At 43.8% G+C, this 18026-nt stretch overlaps 1 protein-coding gene across 1 annotated transcript in view; it reads left to right on the top strand.

Moving 5' to 3' along the window:
• Positions 1 to 6941: 6941 nt before the first annotated feature.
• Positions 6942 to 18026, top strand: part of PABPC1L (poly(A) binding protein cytoplasmic 1 like) — a 28199-nt gene continuing 17114 nt past the window's right edge. The window contains exons 1-8 of the mRNA XM_054980575.1: positions 6942 to 7134; positions 8324 to 8517; positions 9852 to 9967; positions 11502 to 11641; positions 12136 to 12230; positions 13629 to 13766; positions 15178 to 15273; positions 17315 to 17581. Coding sequence (XP_054836550.1) covers positions 6942 to 7134; positions 8324 to 8517; positions 9852 to 9967; positions 11502 to 11641; positions 12136 to 12230; positions 13629 to 13766; positions 15178 to 15273; positions 17315 to 17581 — 1239 coding nt within the window. The remainder of the gene's footprint in view (positions 7135 to 8323; positions 8518 to 9851; positions 9968 to 11501; positions 11642 to 12135; positions 12231 to 13628; positions 13767 to 15177; positions 15274 to 17314; positions 17582 to 18026) is intronic.

Here is an 18026-nt window from a genome sequence, read left to right as displayed (position 1 = left end):
TGTGGTCTGTTTACATTTTTTGTTTCTGTCATGGCTGAAGAGTACTGTGGTGGTAGAATCCTGATGCTCTCAAATGTCCTATATCTTCAGTGTAGTGGACCATTCTGTAGTGGAGTGAACTGAGTCTAGGTTATACATAAATATATCTTCATAGATGAGAAGACATAAAAGGGGGGAATTTAAGCAGTTTTGACTGAATTAAACCAATTTGAGCAAAGTGCTCCTGCTTATTGGTTTTCTACTTAAGAGTAAAATTGCGCTTTATATAATTTCAGAACATTCTGTGCTCATAGTCTCTATAAGTGCTGTCATTATCAAATAATTCACTTTAAATGGCATGAAACTAAAGTACATATTATAGTGTTCGACTTACAAAAAAGTGAATGAAGAGTAAGCAGCCTTGCAGCTGAATGAATTCCTTCACTTAGAAAACTACTATACTGTAGGATCTAGAAAGCTTTATTTTCTTTGTTTATACCACAGTTTTCTCTCTAATGGGGGCCCAAAATGGCTTCTAACATTCCCCCTTCGTTTTATCCTCAACAACCCTGTGACGTAGGCTAGGCTGAGTATGTGTGACCGACTGGCAAAAAGTCACCCAGCAATCCATTGAGATTTGAATCTGGGTCTCCCAGCTCTTACTCTAAATGCTGCACCATACTGGCTCTCGGAAGGAATGTATATAGCAAAGACTGATGGTAATGCAGGACAATAATTGCTTTGCGCTTCTGTTGGGTCATAGCTTTTTTCCATCTTATGAGCTGGGATTCAACAAGTTCCCTGAAGCAGCTGCGTGCATAGATTCCACACAAAGGAAAAATGTCATCCTATTTTAAGGGCTTTCTTACTGGAAGGGGGGAAACAATTGTTGCATAACCAAGATAGGGTAACTAAAGTGCTGCAAGAAAAGCTTCCATATGATTGTTTACTCCCAGCTGGTCTGGCAACATTAGTAAAATGCATTTATGGGGGTTGAGACTGATGGTGTGGTTTACGGGATTTACATCCCATACTGTCTAATGTAGGATTACTCTGTTAAAAAAAACGACTGGAATGGGAAGGGAGAGGCTCATCAAGTAGCTCCAATGCTGCCCAGTTAATGGGTGGATTGGCCACTGGAGCCTTCTTTATCATTACATTCAGAAGAAAGCCAAGAAAATGGAGTCCTTCAGCATCCTCATATGGGCACACTTGAGGCACCTGGGGGGGGGGGTCAACAACCCAACATGCGTTGGAAAGTATTGGTTACATTGCCTTACGCTCTAATCCACTTTAAGTGAGAAAGGCAGACTAAAAGTCCAGAAGAAATGTTCATTTGACTAGCTGTATAAACATTTACAGATCACTCTGTCAGGACAGGGCTATGAGGAAGTTGCACAGAAATTAGGAAAATGGGGGGATGCAAGCTAGCTTGCCTAATAGGAAAACCAGAATGGTAGCAGACACCCAGATCCACCTTTCCAGTTCCCAAGGGCTAAACCATCAGGCAAATGGTGCAGAGCAAGCTTATACATTTCAAGGAATTACTCATTCCTTAGTCGCTGCAGAATAAAATCCATAACTGGTGCGTTTTTCCCGGATTAAGGTGCCTAGAGTTAAACTAAACAAGATGTGTCACTAAGGAAAACCCAAATACGTTTCAAAGCTCTTTAGGAGGTACTAATAATAACTGGGAGACCCCCATCCTGCATTTGCAATATGGCATGGAGGATGATTCATTCTTTCTAGCACAGTTTCCCAGTTAAAACGATCCTCGTCCTGAGCTGGGCTTTACTTCTATAGGTGAAGATAAGCATGCATGATGACTGTAAGTTTTCCCCAGTGCAGCAAATTGAGGCCTGCAGAAAAATGCCCTCTCCCTTTAGAGGATTAATATGTGAAAATGCGCAGCTGAAGCTTCTTATGGTACAGAGGTAAACCTCACCTGGTAAATTAAAAAGACATGCATTTCTCTCTGCCAGTTGGCAAACTTAAGGACAAATAGCTTGGGGAGTGGTGTCGGGGGGTGGGGAGTGTTGCCCTCTTTCTCTTATTGACACAGTCAAAACTGAGGACCATTCATTTATTTCCTGCTGTCATACCTAGTTTGGCCTTGCAATAGAATAACATCCACAATCAGAAGCAGAAAAGCTCTGAATTCCAGTGCGGGGGAAGGCCTCAGCCTCTGCCCTGTTGTTGGCCCTCCATAGCAACTGCTTGGCCACTGGGTGAGAGAGGATGCTGGACTATGTAAATGATGATGCTTAAGGTTCCTCTTTAAACTATAACAGATTGTATGGAGCCTGTTAATGAACAGCAGCATTGCACACCAACCTCAATGGCATTGGGATGAGAAACAGAATAGCCCAGAAGATACAACAGGGGTTGTATCTGGGGTTAGGCATCTGGCTGGGGCATAACCTATTTATAAAGGTCATGGAATATCAGCAGCTGTTAACATGATTTTCAGTAGTTTTCCCAGTATGAAATAAAACACTGAAGATGCCATATTTAAAGGTAGGCCTTGTAATAATATTTAGAGGCTTATTAAGAGCAGCATGCCAGGCAGAGTGAAATCAACAAAGCTCTCATTGGTCTTTTGCCTACAGCTGGTAAATTACACTCAATCGTTGAATAGAGTACTGATGTTATGGGAGGAGGAAATGGAGGTGTAATTTGAACCAGTGGCTTCTGCTTGGATAGCAGATGCTGCCAACAGGATTTTGCACAAGGAGTTCTCAGCAGGCAGCATTTAAAAATTTTGGCAACAGTCATTTGAAAGCATCGCCACAATCATTCTTTGAAGATTCCAGTCACTCATTCAAAGTAGCTCCTGTTTATTGTTCATGCATTTGATGGAAGTGGCCTATAGTTCATAAAAGCTTACACAGCAATCTTAAAATAGAGTTATACCCTTTTAAGCCATTGATTTCAGTGAACTTAGAAAGGTATAGATCAAGATGGGTAGCCGTGTTAAGTCTGTCTGTAGCAGTAGAAAAGAGCAAGAGTCCAATAGCACCTATAAAACTAACAAAATTTGTGGTAGGGTATGAGCTTTCATGAGTCACAGCTGACTTCTTCAGATACAGCTAGAATGTGAGTCCATCTTACAGCTGTGACTCACAAAAACACATACCACAGATTCTGTTAGTCTTATAGGTGCTACTGGACTCTTGCTCTTTAGAAAAGTATAACTCTGTTTAAAATTGTTTCAGTGGATAGCCATGTTGGTCTGCAGTCAAAGAGCACTCTCTGGGTCCAATAGCATCTTAAAGACCAACTAGATTTCCAAAGTATGAGCTTTCAAGAGTCCAAGCTCCCTTTGTCAGATGCGAGGAAAAAGGAAGGAGTCTTTATAATCCAGGCAGAGGGTGGGAGGGGTATTGTAAATCAGAGTGTTAGGAAGCTTGCTATAATATATATTATAATTAGCTTGGGTGCAAAGTGCAGAACTGCTAGCCTATAAGGAGCACATTGAACTGTCTGACCTGGCTGTAGCAATGTTTCACTGTGGCACTAGAGAGCCTAAAAAAATCCCCCAATAGTTCCTGTATTTCCACTTTTAATATCAGCTTGTGTGTTGCACTAACACTGAAAATGTATCTGGGTTCTGTAAATGTAGGATTGGATTCTATGAACTACAAATGGAAAAACTTCTCAGAACAGATCTTTTCCCAGCTGTCGGTTTCTTTATCCCAAAAGCTTAGGGATGTCAACCTCCTATGGCCTGGAGTTCTCCTGGAATTACAACTAATCTCCAGGCTATAGCTGTCCGTTCCCCAGATGAAACAGCAGTTTTGGAGGGTGGACTTTGTGGTAGTCCATAAAGTCTAGGAGAAACTGAATTTCTAGACTGACATAACATCTCTGCTGAGTTCCCTCGCCTCACCAAGGTCCACCCTCTTTAGGCATGGCCCCCAAATTGTGAGGCATATCCCAAATTGGAGTTGCCAACTCTACAAAAGCTGCTGTTGAGGGCTGAGGGACTCCCAGGAATCAAGAGGGATGTGGTATGACATACAGCAGCAAGAAGGGGGAATTATGAGAAATTGCTTCCTGCATACAATCTAATGTGAGTCCTTGTTCCATTTGCAGCTTATGCAAGGGGGGTAGGCAATTTCTCCTTGAACTGAACACCCTGTGCTACATCCCTCTTGTACATCTAGCCCCCAGATACTGGAATTTTTTGAAAGATGTCAACATTTAGTATACATATAATTTGGCCCATAACATCTACCCATGTACAAACTGAGTAAATGGGTATCCGTGTGTTTCTGCTTGGGAAGATACATCCAGGATATAATGTAAACCAGGTGGTACTGAAATATGCCCTTGCCTTCACACTTCACCAAGGTTTTGAAAGTGAAGGTCATGGCTTTAACTAAGCCAGCACCTCCGCCTTTAAAACTTAACCACCCCAAAGCAGCTCTACAGGTGGGCCCAGTGCTAAAATGGTTTGTTTTGCAGAATGCTGAGAGGAGGCTCAGAACGAATGGATAACAACTCTAACTTCTTTGTCCTTGTACTTTACCTGGGGGGATAGGCAATTCTTCACACCAACTACTGGCCCTGAACATTTCCTACCCTTTAGGGCTGAGAAAAAGAGCAATTGACTACTCTCACCTTCCCCTGTAAATTATCCTTGGGAGAGGCAAGCAGAGCTTGAGAGTAGGGCTGGAGGATACATTGGGGCTGAGCCACTGGAGCTGGCTACAGGAAGTGGATGGCCACACCTGCCAGAGGAAGGGGCGGGGCTTGGCATTCTCTAAGCATTTCTCCCACATTAAGGAGCATCTGCTTTGGAGGTAACCTTTTACTGCTGGTCTTCCCTACAGCAGCATGTGAGTATTTGGTGGGGTGGAGAAGCTAGCTGGGGGAGAGGCCTGGGATTGTGGTGGTTGAGAAGTTTTTATTATATGTACAGCTCAACTCTAAGTGTAATTACTCAGAAGTCAATGATGCGTGGTGCAATGGGTTTACTTCTCAGGTAATGTGTGTTGGATTGCATTCTTAAGGAGAGAGGCCCTGTGTCTAGCCTAAAGCTCTCATGCTGGTCTAACTAAAAGCAGCATCTTTTCAATAGCATTTTGTTTCTTCTTTCCTTCCTTCTCACCCAGTCACTGTGCCAGAAAACTTCCCTCTTGCCCTGCCAACATGCTATGCACTTAACTGAGGTGATGTTCTCCTTCTCTTCAAAGAGACTAACATGGTCAAGGTTTGCCCTCATAATGGAGGATGCTGGTGATGGGAGTAAGGCACTGTAACTCCCCCATGAGCTTAGAAACTGCAAAAGAGCAGTGTTATACATATGCTCTATAATGAGTCTGACCCATGCTCTACTTATGTCTACTTGAGCAGTGACTGTATGGTAGTGTTGCCAACCTCCAGGTCAGGCTTGACGATCTCTTGGAATTGCAACTTATCTCTAGAGATCAGTTCCTGTGGAGAAAATGGCTGCTGCGGAAGGTGACCTCTATGGCTTTACATCACACTGAGCTCCCTCCCCAAACCCTCTCTCTCCTAGGCTCCAGCCCAAAATCTCCTGGAATTTCTTAACCTGGAGGTAGTAACCCTACATGGGTCCTCAGGCAGAGAAGGGCCCTTTGTTAGTGACTTTGAACTGCAGATTCCAGGGACCGAACCTGAAACATGAATGCAACAGAACCCTCCTCGGGCTCCCTGTTTTTTTGCCTTCTACTGGAGCAGATAAGATCAGCTGAGAGAGCTGGTTTGTGTGGGGAGCTGGCAATACAAACCTTCAGAGGTTTTCTCAGAAGTGCTTTCGGAGTTAATTAACCTGTCAGATGAAGGCTTCGAGCAATGAGAACTGCTTCTGACAAATTGCCTTCCCTCTGGAAGCAAAGTGCAACAAGGATTTTTTTTAATGGCTTCCTTCTACTGCAAATGGGCTTGTGGTGCTCTTGGAGAGGGTAACTCTGGAGCTTGAAAACACCAAACACCAGAAGTGCTTCGGAATCAGTGTACTGTGTAGGTTAAAATGCATTTTCAGTTGTAATCCTGGTGTAATTTTGGAGAATGGGGTAAGGCATTAATATTACTGATGTTACTGAGCTAATGACTGGCGAAGGCAATGGCAAACCACCCCATAACAAAAGTCTGCCAAGAAAATGTCGTGATGCGACGTTCCCCCATGGGTCAGTAATGACTTGGTGTTTGCACAGGGAACTACCTTTACCTTTACCTACTGGGCTAATTAAACCAAGGATTTGACTTTTTATAAGGCAGTTTGATACATTTGTATTATTTCACAGGCTGCTGTTCAAATTCTTTGAGAGTGGAAGTAAAGAGATTCTTTGCCTTTTTGTATAAACGTTGATATGTTTTAGTTAGTGCTTGTCAGATGTACATTCTAAAGTCTGTGAACAGCACCTGTTGGATGACTGTTCAGAAGCAGAAGCAGAACTGCTGGAGATTCTTGAACTTTCTCTTTTCCTTTATTCACACTTTGAGAGTGTGTGAGTCAGCTGTAATATGATATGGTGTTGTGGCAAATGGCATTAGAATTTATTTTTTCATGGCCATATTATTCTGGTTAAGACTTGAGGCAATCTTTAAGAGAGGTGAGAGCAACATTGCTTTCTATTTTTTTTAAAAAGATATTCATACCCTGCCTAAAGCAGCTTACGACATTAGGCAAGTAGGTTGGGTCTCAGTGTATGTGACTAGCCCAGAGTTACTCAGCAAGTTTGCAGATTAGACCCAACAACATTCTCAGGTCTAATGCTCTAGCCATTACACACCCTTCAGCTTTAACACTGCTCCACCGATACCAGCAGGGCTTTTTCATTGCACCGTTGTCAGTTTTTGCCTTGGCAACTCCAGATGAAAGAAACCAAGTGTGATTCCAAGACCTGCTTTTGGGGGCGGGGTATTGCAAAGTTGTATCTCATGGAAGTAACTAGGTTTTGCTTCACTTCCAAAGTTAAGCTGCATGATTGACCATGAATGCTAGTGGCCCCGGATATCCTTTAGCCTCTCTCTATGTGGGCGATTTACACCCGGATGTGACTGAAGCCATGTTGTATGAGAAATTTTCACCTGCTGGCCCAATCATGTCCATCAGAGTTTGTCGAGATGTTGCCACCCGCCGGTCTCTGGGTTACGCGTACATAAACTTTCAGCAGCCTGCAGATGGTAAGTTAGATCTCTTGCCTTGAATATTATGCCGCTCTCACTATGTATGAGGACTTGCCGTATAGTCATAGACATTTTCTGAGATACTTTTCTATTCCTTGGAAAAGAAAAATAATTTTTCCCTGAGAAGTATGCAACTCTTTTGGTAGAATATCATGTTGTCCTAAGGCCACTGCAGTTTTCATTTTAATTCCAAATTGCTAGCTCTTAAATTACTTGGGATAGAAAAAGTTATTTGCTGATTAACTTAACTGATTTCTGATAGCTGCAAGATAATTACTGATGCCACACCAATGTGAAATCAAGTCCCAGTCTATAGGTTCCCCAAACCATAGTGATTAAGGCTAGCCATTGTAAATGTTGTATAGTATCTTTGTATGCATCACCAAACAATAGTTCTGTTTTACATATGGATAACCTGGCCATGGTTATCCCATAGATGATTATTTCAGGGTTCAGCAATCTTTTTTTCTTTAAAAAGCCTAACTACATCAAAATTCAGAGCAAGAGATCAGCAAAGAGACAATATGAGAAAGTTGCATAAATGAAAATATATAACTTGACATTACTGATAACTGACCTGTTGATTAATAATCCATAAAGCTTCTGAATCCAAACACTATTTTTGCAAGTCAGGAAGTGGTACACTATGTAATATACACAAGAACGCTCTGTGTTATTGTTTTAACGCATTGGCATAAAATCTGTGCGTGGTTCACACTTGGATAACAATATCTGTTCATCTCTATCATCTCCCGTTCTGTAAAGCATTGCTAAGAACCCCTTTAGTCCCATAAAAATCTTGGCCAGCCATTCCCTTCACAATATTCTATCCACCCCTCCTGTAGACCTTAATGTAAAGCTTTCATTTTCTTTTTTAAAGGAGTTGTATTTGATTCTGTATTAAACTCCATTTGGCTCTAGACCCATATGTTCCAGACTCCTGATCTATCTGAATAACTTCTGGGAGCCAAATCTGGCTATAGTAAATCTCTACACTTTCCCTCTTATTATAAAATTTGGAATGAATCCCCACTGGTAGCAAACTGGAGTGAATCTCCATTTAGTAGTAAACTAGATGTGTATATACATATACTTTTTTGAAAGTTTAGGTGCTAGGCTGTATGTTAGTTCCCTCTTCATGTTGTGTCCTGCCTGTGGGCAAATGAGTATGCTTATTTCTTGCCAGCTGAGCGAGCCTTGGACACCATGAATTTTGAAGTGATAAAAGGTCGGCCCATTCGTATCATGTGGTCCCAGCGAGACCCAGGACTCAGGAAATCTGGTGTTGGAAACATCTTCATCAAGAATCTTGATGATTCCATTGATAACAAAGCCCTGTATGATACATTCTCAGCCTTTGGGAATATCCTGTCTTGCAAGGTCAGTATGCTATCAGGAGAAGTGTAACAGTAATGTGTTTATTATGTTGTTGTTGTTATTATTATTAATGTCATTTATAATCTGCCTTTCTCTCTGACATTTAAGGCAGATTACATAGTGTGAGATTAGTACAATCAATATCAAGGACATTTCCATAAACAGTGCCATAGGATCGATCAATAAATACAAGTTTACGAAGACATGGCATTAGCAAGAATCCAATACAGAGTTAAGAAATGTTGAAACAGAGCATAAGCAATTCTAGGACTGACATTAGACAACTATCCTAACTACCCAGTAGGATCATACTTGAAGCACAGGTAGCATATAGGAGCACATACTTAAAGCAACAGATAGGACATAAGGCGACATAGTGATGAAGTCTGTGGTCCATAACTTGTTAGTGAAGCATCTCTTTGTGACCACCTCACTACAATACAGCCCTCCTATCTGAGTAAAAAGCCTTTTTGAATAATTTAGTTTTGCATTGTTTGTGGAAAGCCAGGAGAGTGGGGCCTCTCCTGACCTCCTTAGGAAGGCTGTTCCACAGGGCAGGGGCCACCACAGAGAACCCATGTGTATGGGCAGCTGTTGATTTCACCCATGTGCAGATGGCACCTGCAGGAGACTCTGTTCAGATGAGCTGAGCTTTCATGGAGGAACATAGAGGGACAAGCGGTCCCAAAGTTATGCTGGACCAAGGCCGTGAAGAGCTTTGTATGTGATAGCCAATACCTGGAACTGAGCATAGTAACTGAAAGGTAGCCAGTGGAGTGACTGCAGGATGGGAGAGATATTCATGCTCCTGCTTGCTCCTGATAAAAGCTGAGCCTCAGGGTTTTGCACCAACTGGAGTCTCCTAGTCCAATATGGTATCTTTTGGCAGCTTAAAAAAATGTAGGGGCTCAAGTCATATGTCATTCAAAAAATGATACCAAATGATAACGCGAAAGTTCGTCTGATAGCACTTAGCAGGTTTTACTTGGGGCAGATACTCAATTATTGCCCTTCAGTGAGACAGTAGACTTTTAGTAATTTGACTCAAAGCAGAGCTACACTCTTCAAAGCTCTATTTAGAAGGGTGTAACTGTGCTTAGGATCCCGTTGTGGTATACTTTGGCCCTAAGATTTGTTCTTCTGAACTGGAGGGAATTTCCTCCATTCCTTAAGCTAAACAGGATTTTAGCCATCCTGGGTATCCCCATTTTTAAGGTTACATGTCCTTGCAGATAGCAAGTAAAGTTGGGGGTAAGAGGGAGAGGCTCTGATCCACTTTATTTCCAAGTGTCTTGCTTTCTTCAATTTCCCTCCTCCTTGCTCCTCCATGTCAACAGGTAGTTTGTGATGAGAATGGATCCCGGGGTTATGGCTTTGTCCATTTTGAGACCCATGAAGCGGCAAACAGAGCGATTGAAACAATGAATGGAATGCTGCTCAATGACCGCAAGGTGTAAGTGGAGACCTGGGCTGGGGCTACGGGAAGACACCTCCTATAGGGTACTCTGTAGTCACAAAACTTAGTTACTTGGGAATTGAATCTTAGGAAGACTGCGTGGAAGGTGCTTGCAGATGCAGACCTTTTTCCTCCCATGCAGCAATTCCTTTTGACCCACAAAATGCTGAGGCCTGCATGTGGGGGGAAGATGTGGTCAAAGAGCCATGCAGCATGGGAAGCTGCTGTGAGGAGAGGGAAAAGGTGAAGCTGTCCCCCTCTCCCTCTTGAACCAGTGGAAGTACTGCTGGCAGGACAGCACAGAGAGGCCGTTTCGCTTGCTTCCTCTCTACGTTGCAGCTCCTTGGTCCAGCATGCTCTTTGTGTCCCATGGGTCAAAAGATTGCTTGAGGAAGGGGAATGTGGGGAAAGATCTGCAAATGCCTTGAACTTAAGCTTCATAGGATCCAACCCTTCTTTTTCAATTTTATTAACATTTCAGCAAGACTTTGGAGGCCTGGTAAGAAAGCCAGTTAATACATGTTTATGACATTTTGAAATAGAAAAAGTTCTTTCTTGACTTATAAGTTGACTTCTAAGATGAGAAAGGGACGGGGGATGTATTATAAGTTTGTACTGGGCCAAGGGAAATAATGCTTGGCCCTTTGTACATGGGTGGCCATATAATCCAATTTTACTTTGTTAGAGGCTGATAAGCATAAACAATTTATTCTTCAGTTAAAGTACAAAACACACTGTAGAGTTATTTTCATTCACTGTTTTGACTTCTCTGTGAGAAAGGAAGATCTGTGATGCTCCCATCATGGGGATCCAATACGTGTGTAGGTATTGAGGACTGATCCAGTACTTGTGTAGCTTTCAGGAGGATCAGCAGTTCAGCATGCTTGGAACCTGTCCCTTACCAATCCTGCAGCTAGGCTATTATTGGAGTCCTTTAATCGCCAAAGTCTTGGTGTTCTTTTTGCTGGCTTAATAGGAGATGATTTTGTTCAGCTAGAATCCATTTTGTGTGGTTGATGCAAATGTATTGCTTAGAGCCCAGTAGCATCTTTAAGACTAACCAACTTTATTATAGCATAAGCTTTCGAGAGCTACAGCTCTCTTCGTCAGATGCATCTGACAAAGAGCTGTGGCTCTCAAAAGCTTATGCTACAATGAAGTTGGTTGGTCTTAGTTGGTTAGTCTTAAAGGTGGACTCTTTGCTATTTTGCTACTGCAGACTAACACAGTTAACTCCTCTAAATGTATTTGCTTCTGGGTCCCTGAGCCTGAAAAATCTCTAGGACTACCCTGCATCTCTCTGAAGCTCAGCATTGCCTGGCTTTCCATAGTGCCCTTGAACCTTGTCAAAAGGAAATTTTCTACTTGTGATTCCTCCGCAACATAGTGATGAAAAAGGCTGCACCACCTGAACATCTCATTGCTATTTAGATACTAGCAGCACAGGAGCTCTGAGTCAGTCTGATAATTCTGCTTGAGGCCTCATCACTGTTACAAAGCAAGTTTCACAGGAGCTGCTTTCTCTTCATAGGTTTGTCGGCCATTTTAAATCTCGGCGGGAGCGTGAGGCAGAACTCGGAGCCAAAGTAATGGAATTCACCAATGTCTATATCAAGAATTTTGGAGATGACATGAGTGATGACAGGCTGCAGGAAATATTTTCAATATTTGGTAAGTACAGCATTTAAAGTAGTGCTCAGTGAGCTTAATTAATAGGGTGCGTCAGTAAGAAAATCCAAAGAGAATTTCCTTTTACAGCACTGCTGTATCTCAGAATCCTTTAGGCTAGCCTGGTACCCCGAGGAAGCACACCAGCACAGCTTTAAGGCATTGTTTCATTGCTCTCCTATGAACTCTGGGAATCTTACAGAAACTTTCTTTGCAGCTGAGCGCTAGAATTGCCAATTCTGGGTTGGGAGCTTCCTGGAGATTTGAGAGGGACCCTAGGGATGGTGGGGTTTAGAGAGGAAAGGGACCTCAGCAGGATCGAATGCTATGGGGTCCACCCTCCAAAGCAGCCCTTTTCTCCTGGGGAACAGATCGTGGTAGTCTGGAGATCAGTTGGAATTCCAGGAGGTCTGCAGGCTCTATCGAGGTTGGCAGCCCTACCCAGCACACCTTTGCTGGTGGTCAGTCGGGGTTAAGGTGGCTTGTTTTATTTCCAGGAAGGACACTGAGTGTCAAGGTCATGATGGACAACACAGGTCGCTCAAAAGGCTTTGGATTTGTCAACTTCGAGAAACATGAAGATGCTCAGAAGGCAAGATGGTTTTTGCTTATTGGTCTTTTGGGGGGATCTTAGTCCTTGTCTAGACCTTTTATTCCTATTAGCATAGTTGATAAGGCTTGACTTATCAGGAGGAGAAAGACTTGGTTTGGGTATTAGTATGAATGAGAAATGAATGGGCTTCTGGACCAGCGCTTTTTCATAGGCAGAATTGTTGTCGGTGTCATTTGTTTAGGTATTTCTGTCCCTCTTTTCTACCCTCTGGAGATAGAGCAGCTTACAGAGAAACAGAACAACATAATTTAGACAAGTGATGACAAAAATACACTGTACCAGCTCCCTGTCTTTGGGTTACAGGATGTTATGAAAAAGAGGGGGATGCACCAGTACAGTCAAAGCCGAGAAGAAAATCAGTGGTGCAATGGGATCGCCAGCTCCAAGTTGGGAAATTCCTGGAGATATGGGGGTGGTGTCTGGGGAGGGTGGGTTTGGGGGGAGGGGAGGGACCTTAGCAGGATATAATGCCATAGAGTCCACCCTCAAAAGCAACCCTTTTCTCCAGGGGAACAGATCTCTCTGGTCTGGCGATCAGTTGTAGTTCTGGGAGATCTCCAGCCATCACCTCAAGGTTGGTAGCCCTAAGGCTCATGCTTCTGCCCGTACCCAGATTAAATGCATGCAAGAGAGGAGGAACAGAAGCTCAGAGCACAGAGTTATGAAGACGTCCTTGCATGTTCTTCATGTGCATGAGAGCTTCAATGGCATGATTTGGAACTAGGCTAGAGTGTCAGACTAGGATCTAGGTGACCCAGGTTTGAATTCTCACTCTGTCATGGAAGCTCGCTGGGAGACCTTGAGCAAGTCTCTCTCTCTCTCTCTCTCTCAGCCTTGCCTACTTTCCTGGGGGTGGGTGGTTGTAAGGATCAAGTGGAAGAGGGAAGAATGATGATGTAAGCTGCTCTGGGTCTATGTTGGGAAGTAAAATGGGAATATAAATAAATACTTTTCTTCTCATGAAGATTTTGTTGCTTGGGAAGTATTGGCGGTTTTCCAGGTACACAGGAAGATTCAATATGGAGAAGTGCTGACTGAAGTCAGGGAAGACTTGAGATCCAATCCTCATTTAGGCCACTGGGAGACGTTGGACCTGTTGCGCTCTCAGCCTGAGCAATATCATAGGGTGGGGTTAGAATAAAATGGTCAAGGGGAGAACCTTGTATGTTGCCTTGGAGGAAGAGTAAAATAAGAGAGTATGTGTGGGTGGTGTGTGAGAGTGTAAGTCAGGACATTTGAATGACAATATGGAATGAAAATCGGTGCAGAGCAGCAGGCATTGTATGAGACACACATGATCTGTAGAGGGGGAGAGCTGAACTCGCAGCTCTGTCCTCTCTGTGAGCTGTTTCTTGATGCCCCTTCCTCTCATGGCAGGCTGTTGAAGACATGAATGGAAAGGAGATCAATGGACGAATAGTGTATGTGGGCAGAGCCCAGAAGAGGGTGGAACGTCAGAGTGAATTAAAGCGCAAATTTGAGCAAATCAAACAGGAAAGAGTGAGCCGATACCAGGTAATTCAAAACCAAAAGCAAGATATCCCAGTGGCTATATCAAGGGGGCATAGGAATTCTGTAGCCCTGTTAATTTAGAAGTTTGGAGTCAGTCAGTGAGATGTAGTGGTTAGAGTGTCAGACTAGGATCTAAGAGTCCTAAGTTCAAATCCCGACTGTACTGTGGAAGCTCGCTGGGTAAGGGTGCCAACCTTGCACTGACAACCCTTGAGAGCATCTGGAGGGTGGAGCATGGTGGTGATGTCACTGCCACCCCCTGCTCTAGGGATTCTCCCAATCTGTGGTAAAAGTCATAGAGATTGGGGAAATTCTTGGAGTGGCATGAGCTTAACCACTGGAAGTGACATTGCTGCTTCCATGCTGTCATTTCTTCCCTTCTAATTTTCTTCTGTTTCTAGGACAGGGGAGGTCCTGTAGGGGTGGGAGGTTGCCCCCCATGGTGGACAAATGGGTAAGCTTATCTCTGGGTGAGCTTTGGGCTAGTCACTCTCAGCCTTAGCCTACCTCACATGATGGTGGCTGTGGGGGTAAAAGTGGAGGAAAGGAGAGAACTCTGCCCTGAGCTCCTTGCAAAAAAGAGTAAGATAAAAATATATTAAAGAAATAGTCAGTTTTCAATGGTGACTACGTAATGTGTGCATGGATTCCTTTACTTTTCTCTTATGGCAACTACTTTGGATTTGTGTTCTCATTAAGTGGAAGACAAGTGTTCTACCCTTAAATGATGCATCATGGCAGCATTCAATATTGATTCCTATTGAGGTGAAGAATTAAACTCGTAGATTTAAATGGCTGGGAGAGCGAGCACAATCAAATGTACAAGTGGTGGGCAGGTCACAACTGCTATTTAAATAAGAGTTAGTACCAGGACACTCGTATACTCCAAAGACAGGCAACTGTTTTGACCCATGTGCTGAAAGAATCCATTGCCTACCTTTGGAGATGCTGGTGTGCTGGCAAATAAACGAGGAGGAAGGAGATATGAGGGTTGTTAGCCATACGTGCTTTTAGAGCAAGCTGATTCCCAGCTGTGTAGCCGGTGTCTCGGGGATTTGCCTTGGACTTGGCTGATGGCTGGGCATTTCTGGACGGAGGTGATGGGCATCAGCCATACCTGCTGTATCACTGGCCCCAGCAGTGCTGCCAGAGTTTTGATTGCTTGAGCAGAGATCTATCCATGAGTACTAAGCAAAATGGACTGGTGTGCCACATTTGGCACAGTTACCAGGGGTTGCGTACCCCTGCTATACCCTCTTATGACAAGGAGTTTGAAAGATCTGAAAAACTCCAGATGTGTCCAGGGCAGATGTTTAGCCTTAGGGACATTTGGCTCACTACTGTCCTTATGATTTCATGTGGATCATTAATAATTGGAACACTGAGGAACCGGGCTGTATCTGTTTGTTTTCAGGGAGTGAACTTGTATGTAAAAAACTTGGATGACGGGATTGATGATGAGCGATTAAGGAAGGAATTCTCCCCCTATGGAACTATCACTAGTGCCAAGGTAAGATATATGTATGGCAAGTAGTCTTTATGCTGTTCAATATGGAGGCTTAGACCTAATTCTCACTAACAGCAGATAAGGCAAGATTCTAGTCCAGTAGCACCTTAAAGACCAACAAGATTTCCAGGGTATAAACTTTCAAGAATCAAGCTCCCTTTGTCAGATACAAGTAGGAATGCTAACTAGGTGCTACAGAACTCAAATCTTGCTCTTCTACTGCAGACCAACATGGCTACCCAACTGAAGCAGGTAAAGCAGTAAACCTATTTCTGTATAGTACTACTTTAGGTTGTGTGTGGGTGGAAGGTGAGTGTATGTTTGCTCTTACATTAGAGATGAGAACGAGTTAAGTTGCTTTCGGTCCCCATTGGGGGAAAAGGCAGTGTATAAATGAAGCAAAATAAATAAGCTTTTGTATGTGCAGGGGTTTCTTTATTCTTATACAGGGAGTCCCATGAGCCCCTACCTGGTCTGAAATGGTACGTTCCAGGAACAGCTTGATCATCTTATCTGGTTGTGCAGATTAGGCCTTAGGATGTTCCAGGAATTGTCCTGTCTCTCCCATCTCTCTCAAATCAGACAGCAATTGAACCTGTAAAGGCATCTTATGCTGAATCAGACCACTGGTCCATCTAGCTCACTATTGCCTAATCTGACTGGCAGTACCTTGAATCAAGGCCTTTCCCATCCTTGCTCCATATGATCCTCCTGTATGCCTGGTGTTTACTATACTACTGACTAAGTCATGGCTCCTTCCAGAAATGAGAAGGACTCCGTATGCAGCTTTCCTAGATTCTGACTGGATGCAGCACTTCATCTTTTCACTGAAAAACTAGGATACTTATAGGAACAAGGTGGCAACTTCTGTTTTTATCAGTGGAGTAGATGTGAGACTACCAGTAAGAGTGCAGCAGAAATTCTATAAGTACCAAATCAGGAAGTGGCAATTTCAAAACTGCATAATTTATCACACTGTGGCAATTGCTTGCAAAAAGCACACACTGATATATATCTGATTTTCGGGTAATGCTAAATGAATGCACCTCTAAGTACCCCAGCTGTGGGGGTGGGGGCGCAACTGTGGAACAAGGTTGTTGCCTTCATTCTGTGATGCAGTTAATTGTAGACTCTAGCTTTCATGGTCTTATGGTGGTGGCCCCCCTTTGATGATAAAATAAACTTCAAATGTGAAGCTGTAGCCTGCTTTTGTTCTTGTCTTGCTTTGGGTTGAAAATAAAGACTTGCACTCTACCAGGGCCGATTCCAGACGGGCACAAATAAAGCGAGTGCTTTCGCTTTTCCAGCGACCTCACTCGTAAAAACCCATAATGTCCCGTCCCTGCTTACCTCCGGTTCATGGCGCTGTGTTGCGCTCCAGAAGCGGACGGTGTGAACGCCGTATTGCGGGTTTGCACACTTCTGGATGCTTCATCGCCGTGGAGAGGCCCTCCCCTTTCCCTCCTTCCTTTGCCGGCCGGCCGGCAACAATATTCCCTTAATTTTTTTTTAAAAAACGGGCGCCATTTGCGCAGTCGCACGTTTGCGCACATTGAACTGCGCAAATGTGCACAAATGCACAAATGCACAAAAGTTGACGCTGCGTATTTGCATACCTGCACATTTGCGCATTTGCGCATTTGCGCAAAACACGTAAAATTTTTTTTTAAAAAAAACCGAAATGCGAACCAATGAAGGCCCCCGACGTCAACTGTGACGGGGAGGAACAACCAATCCCGGGTACCTCAGTTGGCCATGCGAACATCCAGAAGCGGGATGGCACAGCACGCTGCGAGACAAAGCGGATGGAGACGAAAGTGAACGTGTGGCTGGTAAGCGATTATTTCCGCAGAAAAACCGCAATTTCTGGCCATCTGGAATCGGCCCAGGTGTTTTCTAAGCCTAAGGCTAAATGAGTGAGTGTATGTACAGAAAAGTTCCCCGTTGCTCCCCTCGTCCCCTTGCTGTCTGTCTCTCTCTGCCTATGCCCTGCAGATAGGAGTGCCATGCTCTCAGTGGACTTTGTTCTAATTTTCAATTTTAGGTGATGACAGAGGGTGGACACAGCAAAGGTTTTGGGTTTGTATGTTTTTCCTCCCCAGAAGAGGCCACAAAGGCGGTGACTGAAATGAACGGCCGGATCGTCAGCACCAAGCCTTTGTATGTTGCCCTTGCCCAAAGGAAAGAGGAAAGGAAAGCCATTCTCACCAACCAATACATGCAGAGACTGGCCACCATGAGGGCCTTGCCTGGGCCGCTCCTCTGCTCCTTCCAGCCTCCAGCAGGCTACTTCCTTCCCTCCATTCCACAGGTAAGTTCCTTCCTGTGTCTGCTACTGTTAAAACAGAATGCATAGTACCAGTTGCAGTCAAGATGCTGTGAATGAAGATGGGTGCGTAAAACATCCTTATAGAGAATTTGTGGTGTCAGGTGATGACGTGCAGGTGTGAAACAGACTTCTCAGTCAAACAATGTAGATGGAACTTCTATGTCTCCTTACGGCATCTCAGAGCACAATACTTAATAATGTAAGAAGAGCCTTGCAGGATTGGGCCAGTGGTCCATTTAGTGTAGTATTCACACGATAGTCTAACCATTGCTTTGGAGGGCCAACAAGTAGGCCGTAGCCATGGTGTTGCCTCCTGGCACTGATATTCAGAGGTATTTACTGCCTGTGAAGATGGGAGATTGCCTTTAGTTACCACGGCTAGTAGCCATTGATGGGACCTTTTCTCCCATCCTTTTCAATGGAGACA

The sequence above is a fragment of the Eublepharis macularius genome, chromosome 5 (genome assembly GCF_028583425.1).
Source record: "Eublepharis macularius isolate TG4126 chromosome 5, MPM_Emac_v1.0, whole genome shotgun sequence".
Classification (NCBI taxonomy): Eukaryota; Metazoa; Chordata; class Lepidosauria; order Squamata; family Eublepharidae; genus Eublepharis; species Eublepharis macularius.
This window is presented reverse-complemented; position numbering and strand designations above follow the sequence as displayed.